Source organism: Oryx dammah, unplaced genomic scaffold, assembly GCF_014754425.2.
Source record: "Oryx dammah isolate SB20612 unplaced genomic scaffold, SCBI_Odam_1.1 HiC_scaffold_29, whole genome shotgun sequence".
In the NCBI taxonomy this organism is placed as follows: Eukaryota; Metazoa; Chordata; class Mammalia; order Artiodactyla; family Bovidae; genus Oryx; species Oryx dammah.
This window is the reverse complement of record NW_024070213.1, coordinates 15,764,164-15,773,588: the sequence shown is the minus strand read 5'-3', so window position 1 is coordinate 15,773,588 and position 9,425 is coordinate 15,764,164. Positions and strand designations below refer to the sequence as shown.

Genomic DNA, 9,425 nt, shown 5'->3' with positions numbered 1-9,425 from the left:
TCTCACACTTCACATCTTCACTACTAATTATACTTTAAATGCTAAATCAACATGGTCACGAGAGGTGATTTTTCATGTCTTCAATTGGAACTTCTTGATTAAGCTAATCCGTTGGCCAGTCTGCACTGTTTCAGCACCTCGCTGAAACCCTCACAAAGTTTAAGGTCACCCTGGCTCTGGGCACACTCCAAAAACTGTTTCACCTCATAGAAGCAGGGGCCATTCTGCAGCAGTTGTGCCGGCTGGGTTCCCTGAGGCTCCTGGTAAGTGATGTCAGGACTTGAGGGTTCAGCACTGCTTCTTCCGCTGAAGCCCCCAGTGATGGCGTGTCCCAGAGCGTGGCCGACGGCAGAACCCACAGCCACGCCAGCAGCAGTGGCTGCCATCTGGGCCATCAGACCTGGCTGCCGGGGAGCAGCAGCAGAGGAGCCGACGGCAGACGGTGCAGCCAGTGCTGGTGGCTGAGCTGCGGGCGCAGGCCTGGGCACTGCTCTCATCTGAGGAGCGCGGCTGGCAGGAGGGGCCACGTGGGAAGTGCCGCTTTGGCTTCCACGAGACATCTTGACTGCACTGCTAAGCGACGTCGACCTAGGATGCTTCTTGAAACTGTCAGGCACACTGTGCCTCCTGCCTTGGTCTTGCTGTTCCCTCAGCCTCGATCCCCTCCCTGACGATACTTCCTTCTCTGAGCCTTGATCTAAAGGACCTTTATCGGCTTCTCCCCTCGACGTGTGGTCCAGCCCAGCCCATGCATCCTTGTCAGCTGGCCTGTGTTGTCCCCTTATTGCGTTTCTCAGCAGCTGAAGTGGGGTATGTTGATTTTTCTGGTCTCTGTCTCCATCCACTTGAGTGTGAACTTCACGGGGACCATGGCTGGTCCTTCTGTTTGCCACTACATCTCCATGGCCTAGACCATGCCATGTGGGTGTTAATACTTATTTGTTGAAATGGAAATGAAGGGTCAGTACATATGGATGAATGAGTGACCTACATCAGAAGCCTCTCAGGACAGCTGGGCCCTTGGATGAAAGACTGTCCAGGGAGGGAGAGTGGGGGGAGCACATGGTCCCCCCTGGCCCCTGGAGGGTGGGTGGCCGCCTGCTAGCCAGGCAGGACACATAGAGTAGGGAGGGCTGGTGTGTGGAGGTGGGGGCACTCCCCTGGAGGTCGTGCTGGGCGTGTCCAGATGTGAGGGTCCCTGGTCAGCAGCCAGCCATTGCTGCCCTTCCCTTCCTCAATGAGTCAGCCTGCCGGGAAACACACTAGGGAAGTGGCCCTGTCAGGAGTACAACGGGGCCAGGGGTCAACAAAATAAGAACCTGCTCACCCACCTCGCCCTCTGCCGGTAAGAAGGAGCCGGCCCACCCTCACCTCCATCTCAGACTGCTGGCCCCAGAAAGTGAGAGAACGCATGCCTGCTGTCTAAGCCCCCAGCCTGTGGGCCTGTGTGACGAACCCAGGAAACAAAGGCGGGACCTCCTGACCGCTGATGCTCCTCTCCTGGTCCCTAGATTTCTGGAGCTCAGGCTGGAAGGGGAGGGAGAGCTGCCTATGAGAGCTCTGCCGCTTCAGGCTTTCTTCATCTATTGTCCTGTTTCCCCTCTCCATCCCCTTCTCCCCATCTCATCACAGGGATTGCTTCCTGTTTCAGTATTTATCACCTGCACTAGACTGTAGGTCCTTTGTGCTCACTTGATTCTGTGTCCTCAGTGCTTGGCACCCTGGAGGTGCTCAGCACACATTGGTAAATGAATGAATATATGAAGGAAAGAATAAATTTTGTCCCCTTGGGCTGATTAAGAGGCTCTGACAAAAGTCTGTGCTTATAATTTCAAATTGTGGTGCCTAAGAAGACTCTTGAGAGTCCCTCAGACTACAAGGAGATCAAACCAGTCAATCTTAAAAGAAATCAGTCCTGAACATTCATTGGAAGGAATGATGCTGAAGCTGAAGCTCCAACACATTGGCCACCTGGTGTGAAGAACTGACTCATTGGGAAAGACCCTGATGTTGGGAAAGACTAAAGGCAAAAGGAGAAGTGGGCGGCAGAGGATGAGATGGTTAGATAGCGTCACCAACTGAATGGACATGAATCTGAGCAAATTTGGGAGAGACTGAAGGACAGGGAAGCCTGGTGTGCTGCAGTCCATGGGGTCGCAAAGAATCAGACAGGATTTAACGACTGAACAATAGCAAATAATAATAAGCAGGGGCAGCAGAGTCCCCCTCAAGACCCCCCAGTAGAGAGTCAGGTGGGATACTCTGGAGAAAGCCCTGCAGAGGCTGCCCAAATAGCCCTGGAGCCCTGAGGGCAGGGCAGGGAACCTGATGGATGACAGGTCCACACAACTCACACCTAGCCCTTGTCCAGCAATAGAAAGGCCAAGAAGAAAGTCTTCTCTTAGTCTATGAGTCTGAGCCTGGAACTGGATTGGGAGAGTGAAATGTGGGGGGATATTGGAGTACATGTTCCTCTTTCTCTTACCTCTGCCCATCCTGCTTCTCTGTTGTGGACCCAAAACAGGGTAGGGAATGAGAAGGAAACAAGTCTCCTCCTCATCACTCATAGATTCAGTGACTATTGAAGGTCCGGCTATGTACCTGATAGTGCGATTGGGTCAAGGATGGAGAGAGGAGTAAACTCAGTCGCAAGGCAGCTCACAACTGGACAGGGAGATGGACAAGTAAATGGTCCTAGAACAAGGTCACGGCAGCTCTGATGGGCTCTGTGTAGTGCTGTGCGAAGAGAGGGGAGATACTCTGAGTGAGGGACTTGGTCCAGTCTGAATGAAGGAGGGGCCACCAGAAAAAGGCCTCCATGATTGCTGCATAGCAAGCTGTAAAATCTGTATATTTCCAATTCAAGTTCAGGACTGTAAAGTTTTAAAAAAATTGTATTTATTTTTATTTTATTTTAAACTAAATTTTTTAAATTGAAGGATAGTTGCTTTATGATGTTATGTTAGTTTAGGATTGTGAAGTTTTTACTCAGCTTCCCCTGTCTTGAAAATACTCAAGTATCCTTGGAGATTATGGTTGGTTGGTTTGTTTTGATTTTTGGTTGCACTGAGAGGCTTGTGGGATCTTAGTTCGCTGACCAGGGATCCAACCCATGACCCCTGCATTGGAAGTGCAGAGTCCTTGCCACTGGACTGACAAGGAATTCCAAGATTGTGGTTTAGACACTGATAGGGAGAAATTGTTATCTGGTGGAGGAGGTTCAGAGAATCAGAGACAAAACCGCTGGACTCAGATGAGGTCAGTGACTGTTTAATTCATTTTTACACATGTGCACAGAAGCTCCAATGCTTTGGCCACCTGATGTGAAGAGCCGACTCATTGGGAAAGACCCTGATGCTGGGAGAGATTGAAAGCAGGAGAAGTGGGTGACAGAGGATGAGATGGTTAAATGGCATCACCGCCTCAATGGACATGAGTTTGAGCAAGCTCTGGGAGATAATGAAGGACAGGAAAACCTGTTGTGCTGCAGTCCACGGGGTGACAAAGAGTCGGACACAACTTAGTGACTGAACAAGAGTAAGCCCACCTAGCCTCCTTTGGATAAAATGGTAACTTGAATTTCCTTCAAGATTCTCCCTCCCCACCCTCTGCCCTTTTGCTTTGGGTGAGATTGACCCATCTCTATAACTCAGCCCCACTGACCAAAGCTCCATTGGCTCACCAAAACCATAGCAATGAGTCTGGGGCAGTGGGGTTGGGCTTCAAGTAGAGCAGAGAGACTTCAGCTGAGGTTTCCAGTGGGGAGACACAAGGTTTCTTCCCTGATGGGCTTGAACATGGATGCATTAATTGGGACCCACTGTCTCACCTCGTTATCATCACAGGTGGCCTGAGGGGACGGCAGCTGAGAAGTGGAGAGAAACCAGGACTTTGAGGAGCATAAGCCCCTGGGCAGCCTGCACCAGAAGGCAGCCCAGCCAGACTCCTGGATTTCACTTAAGCGACCTCCCATTTGGTTTCTGTTTCTCCTTTATTTATTTAGGTTTTGGTCACTTGCAGCTGAGAGAGTCCTACATGAAGCGATGGTCACCGTCAAATTCTGTCTCATCTTCTAGCTTTCCTGGGGGATGGCGCTTCAGGTAGAAAGCATGATGGTATTCAACCAGAGCATTGTGTTAACACTTCTGTCTCGGACCCCTGTTTGTAAAACAAACTTTAGTTATCCTTATATTTTACTCTCCTTGAAGGCAAAAGCTGAGATGGTTTTGTTTGCTTTGTAGAACCACAGAGACTTGCCAAAGTCCCTCAAAGAGACTGGCTGTTCTTTGTGCTTATTCTCTCCATACGGTGAAAGAAGACAGAGGCTCAGAGATGAGGCGTCCAGCCCAGGCTGACGTGGATGCAGGAGTCTAGTGTCCGGACTCAGCTGAGGCCAGCGGTGAAGCCTCTCGGCTCTAAGATGAGGAATAAGTACTGGCCTGGGACCAGCTCTGTCACTGACCTGCTGGGTGACTTGAGGTCAGTCCAGCCCTTGGGCCTCAGTTTCCACATCATTCAAATGGGGCCACAACCTTCACCTGCAGGAACCAGCATGTTCTGTGTACAAGTTTGCTCAAGAGCACACAGTCTCCCAGCACCCTTGCTGCTTCTTAGGGAGTCAGAAAGCTTGGGAGCTGGAGGGCTCCCCCAGCCCCGTCATCCACCTGGGACTTTTGATTCCCAGGGTGCGAAGTGTTGCAGGTACACCCTAACTGGCCCAGCGCAGACCTCTGTCCCCACCCCCCACTCCACTCTGGTCTGAACAGCAAGTGCCCCTCAGGGTTGCTCATGGACAGACACGGCCCAGAAACGCCAAGGGGTGCGCTCAGGGCCCTGCTGGCCTGGCCACTCTGAGGTGGCCTTGCTGCTGTAGGCTGGCTGGTGGGGGCGCTGGAGGCCCAGGTTCCCTGCCGTTTCTTGGACGGTAGTGCCGTGATGGGTCCTAGGGGAGGGGGGACCTGAAGGGGAGGCACAATCGCTGTGTGTTTTGCTGGACCTTCGCCCTGAGTGGCTCTTCCGGCCATTGTGCTCAGGATGCTTTTGTAGCCTTTTTGTAGACGCAGCAACACCCTGTATGTACTTCCCCGCATTCCAAGGAGGCCCACAGTGTGGTCACTTATGAGAGGTCTCCCAGACCCTCCTTCCTCCCCCTCCTCTGGACTCCATCCTTTTCATGGTGTTCTAGCCCTACGTTCCAGGAAACAAACTCACTCAGAAGGACGATGCTGATAGTGAAGTGCAGCTTATTACATCAGCGGGCCCAAGGCAGAGTCTCCTCTTAGCCAAGGACCCCAATCAGCATTTGTGAAAACCTTATATACCCTAAGTGTACATGCCCAAACCCACCTCCCAAAATTCCCTGAAACTAGTCTGAACAAAGGAAGAGAAAGATACAATCAAAGTTAACCTGTGATTCATATGCCTTAAGCCTAGGTAGTTAACAGTGGACAATTATCAGTAGGCCTGTGGTCATACCCCAATAAGCATAATAGAACTAAATTGCTTACATAGATAATTAGGGTATTCTTTTAGGCAATGGAGAATCTAGGTATGAGCCCTGGGGTTCTTACATCCGGGGGGTCTGGTTTTCCAGTTGGTCTGTTGTTTCCATAGATAATGGGCATATAGCTCAAAGTCCACAGTCCGGCCCAAGATGGAGTCCTGCTTTCAAGATGGAGCCTGTTCTGTCTGTTTCTTCCTTCAATGGAAGAGGCTTCCAGCCACCCAGCTCTCCCCATGACTGGCAGCCATGCTCCAGAAGTCCTTAGATCTTGGCCACACAGCAGATCAACAGCACAGGGAATGTTTTCTGACTTAGATACTGCTTAAGAGCTTTACACACTAACCAACAGTTTCATGAAATAGATGCCCTAGTTATCAGTTCAGTTCAGTTGCTCATTGGTGTCCGACTCTTTGCGACCTCATGAATTGCAGCATGCCAGGCCTCCCTGTTCATCACCAACTCCTGGAGTTTACTCAAACTCATGTCCTTTGAGTTGGTGATGCCATCCAACCATCCCATCCTTTGTCATCTTTCTCCTCCTGCCTTCAATTTTTCCCAGCATCCGGGTCTTTCCAAATGAGTCAGTTCTTTGCATCAGGTGGCCAAAGTATTGGACTTTCAGCTTCAGCATCAGTCCTTCCAGTGAATATTCAGACTGATGTCCTTTAGGATGGATTGTTTGGATCTCCTTGCAATCCAAGGGACTCTTAAGAGCCTTCTCCAACACCACAGTTCAAAAGCATCATTTCTTCTTCGGCGCTCAGCTTTCTTTATCAGCCCTTCTCATAAATATGAAGGAAACGGAAGCATAGAGGGGTTCAGTAACCAGCCCCCCACCCCCACCCGAGGACACAGCGGTGAGTGGCAGAGCCAGTTCTCAGAGTTCATGCATTTGAGGCAAGAGCCTGTGTTCTCAGCTGCCCGTTGCCCTGTCCTCTAGTTAAGTCTGGTACTTTGTGCTTCAGAGGTGAGTGAAGATGAAACAGAGTTCATGAGTCATTTTTTATGACAAACTTTTAGTTTTGGATTCGCAGAATTACTGCGAATACTACAGAGATAGTACAGAGAATTCCGATATAATCAACACCCAGTTTCCCTGATTATTGACACCTTATGTTAATGTGATATACATGTTGCTATTGATGAAGCCATATAAGTACATTGTCAGCTCTATCCCAGGCAAGAATATTGGAGTGGGTTGCCATTTCCTTCTCAGATAGTTTATTCAGAGTTCTTTATTTTTATTGTTATTTTTTAAACTTTACTTTTTTCATGTGATCATTTTTTTCTACCAAATAATCTGCATTTTACTTTTTCAATTTAATTTAATTTTTTATTTTATTTTTGGCCACACAGGATGTGGGATCTTAGTATGGAAGGGAAGATGCTGGAGGGGCAGGTGTGAGGGCTCAAGTGGTGTCCCGAAGGAGACTATGGGACACCTAACTGTCCTTTGCTTGGTGTGTTTAATTATTTATTTTTGGCCGTATCTTGTGGCACTTGGCATCTTAGTTCCTTGACCAGTAATCAAACCTGCATCCCTTGAACTGGAAGCTTGGAATTTTAACCACTGGACTGCAGGGAAGTCCTAAGAGCTCTTTTTTTTTCTTTTAATCTAATGTTCCTTTTCTGTTACAGGATCTCATCTTGGACCCCACATTACACTTAGTCATCCTGTCTCCTTTGGCTTTGAGAATGTTGATGTCCTCGGTAGGGAGGCCAGAGGTCTCCAAGCGGCAGGAGGAGATAAAACTGCAAGTGGCAGACTTTTTTTTTTTTCCTCTTCTAATCCTGTGTTGTCATGGAACACCTGGTTCCACCTGAATTTAGCTTTATCTCAAATCTTGAGCTAACCACTGTGTTTTTCTTATGGATATATTTTCTTAAGCTATGTTAATGAACTATGTATTTGCCAGGAAATCTGCCTTTCTTCAAGATTATGGCCCGGGGATGACTCACCTTGTGTCAGTGCTATCTCAGAATGCATGTTGTGGGTGAGGGGCCTGATGTAATTCTCAGTTTTGAGACGTTTCCTTTCTCTAATTAGTTAGTTCAGTCACTCAGTCGTGTCCGACTCTTTGCGACCCCATGAATCGCAACACACCAGGCCTCCCTGTCCATCACCATCTCCTGGAGTTCACTCAGAACTGCAGTATTCTTGCCTGGAGAATTCCATGAAATGTAACCTGTCAGGCTCCTCTGTCTACGGGGTTGCAAGAGTTGGACACAACTTAGCGACTCAACCACCAATAGATATATAACTCCTTGCTAAAACCTAGCAAGAGGGCACTCTTTCTGTCCCTTTCTGATGTCTATGTCAGAAACTTCCTCTATCTCTTTTATACTTTAATAAAACTTTATTACCCAAAACACTCTGAGAGATCAAGCCTCATCACTGGCCCTGGATTGAATTCCTCTCCTCCGGAGGCCATGAATCCCGGCATTGTTCACAGTTTGTTCAGTCAGTTCAGTACTGTCTGACTCTTTGCGACCGAATGAACAGCAGCACATCAGGCTTCCCTGTATATCACCAACTCTTGGAGCTTGCTCAAGTTCATGTCTGTTGAGTCGGTGATGCCATCCAACCATCTCATCCTCTGTTGTCCCCTTCTCCTCTTGATTTCAATCTTTACTAGCAGCAGGGTCTTTTCAGATGAGTCACTTCTTCCCATCAGGTGGCCAAAGTATTGGAGTTTCAGCTTCAGCATCAGTCATAACAATGAATATTCAAGACTGATTTCCTTTAGGATGACTGAATGGATCTCCTTGCAGTCCAAGGGACTCTCAAGAGTCTTCCCAACACCACAGTTCCAAAGCATCAATTCTTCAGGGCTCAGCTTTCTTTATGGTCCAACTCTCACATCCATACATGACTACTGGAAAAACCATAGCTTTAACTAGACAGACTTATGTTGGCGAAGTAATGTCTCTGCTTTTTAATATGCTGTCTAGGTTGGTCATAACTTTTCTGCCAAAGAATAAGCGTCTTTTAATTTCATAGCTGCAGTTACCATTAGCAGTGATTTTGAAGCCCCCCAATAGGAAAAGGAACATGTCAAAGCTGTATATTGTCACCCTGCTTATTTAACTTCTATGCAGAGTACATCATGAGAAACACTGGGCTGGAAGAAGCACAACGGGAATCAAGATTGCTGGAAGAAATATCAATAACCTCAGATATGCAGATGACACCACTGTTATGGCAGAAAGTGAAGAAGAACTAAAGAGCTTCTTGATGAAAGTGAAAGAGGAGAGTGAAAAAGTTGGCTTAAAGCTCAACATTCAGAAAATTAAGATCATGGCATCCGGTCCCATCACTTCATGGCAAATAGATGGGGAAACAGTGGAAACAGTGGCCAACGTTATTTTTCTGGGCTCCAAAATCACTGCAGATGGTGACTGCAGCCATGAAATTAAAAGACGCTTACTCCTTGGAAGGAAAGTTATGACCAACCTAAACAGCATATGAAAAAGCAGAGACATCACTTTGCCAACAAAGGTCCATCTAGTCAAGGCTATGGTTTTTCCAGTGGTCATGTATGGATGTGAGAGTTGGACTGTGAAGAAAGCTGAGCACTGAAGAATTGATGCTTTTGAACTGTGGTGTTCGAGAAGACTCTTTCTTTTTTTTTTTTAAATTTAATCATTTATTTGGCTGCACCAGATCTTAGTTGCAGAATGTGGGATCTAGTTCCCTGACCAGGGATTGAACTCTGGGCCCCTGCTTTGGGAGCAGAAAGTCTTAGCCACTGGACCACCAGGGAAGGCCCATGGAGAAGACTCTTGAGAGTCCCTTGGACTGCAAGGAGATCCAACCAGTCCATCCTAAAGGAGATCAGTCCTGGGTGTTCATTGGAAGGACTGATGTTGAAGTTGAAACTCCAATACTTTGGCCACCTGATGCGAAGAACTGACTCATTTG

The 9,425-nt window shown here is 48.0% G+C and overlaps 1 protein-coding gene across 1 annotated transcript; it reads right to left on the bottom strand.

Annotated features, from left to right (window-relative positions):
- Positions 1 to 24: 24 nt before the first annotated feature.
- LOC120858706 (coiled-coil-helix-coiled-coil-helix domain-containing protein 2-like) lies at positions 25 to 579 on the bottom strand. Its single transcript, XM_040234947.1, has one exon. It carries the CDS (start codon positions 558 to 560, stop codon positions 99 to 101), a length of 462 nt encoding a protein of 153 aa, XP_040090881.1. The 5' UTR covers positions 561 to 579; the 3' UTR covers positions 25 to 98.
- Between the last annotated feature and the right edge of the window lie 8,846 nt (positions 580 to 9,425).

What these genes read in the sequence shown, in the direction of transcription:
- LOC120858706 (XM_040234947.1), bottom strand. Translation starts at nt 560, where the DNA reads ATGTCTCGTGGAAGCCAAAGCGGCACTTCCCACGTGGCCCCTCCTGCC.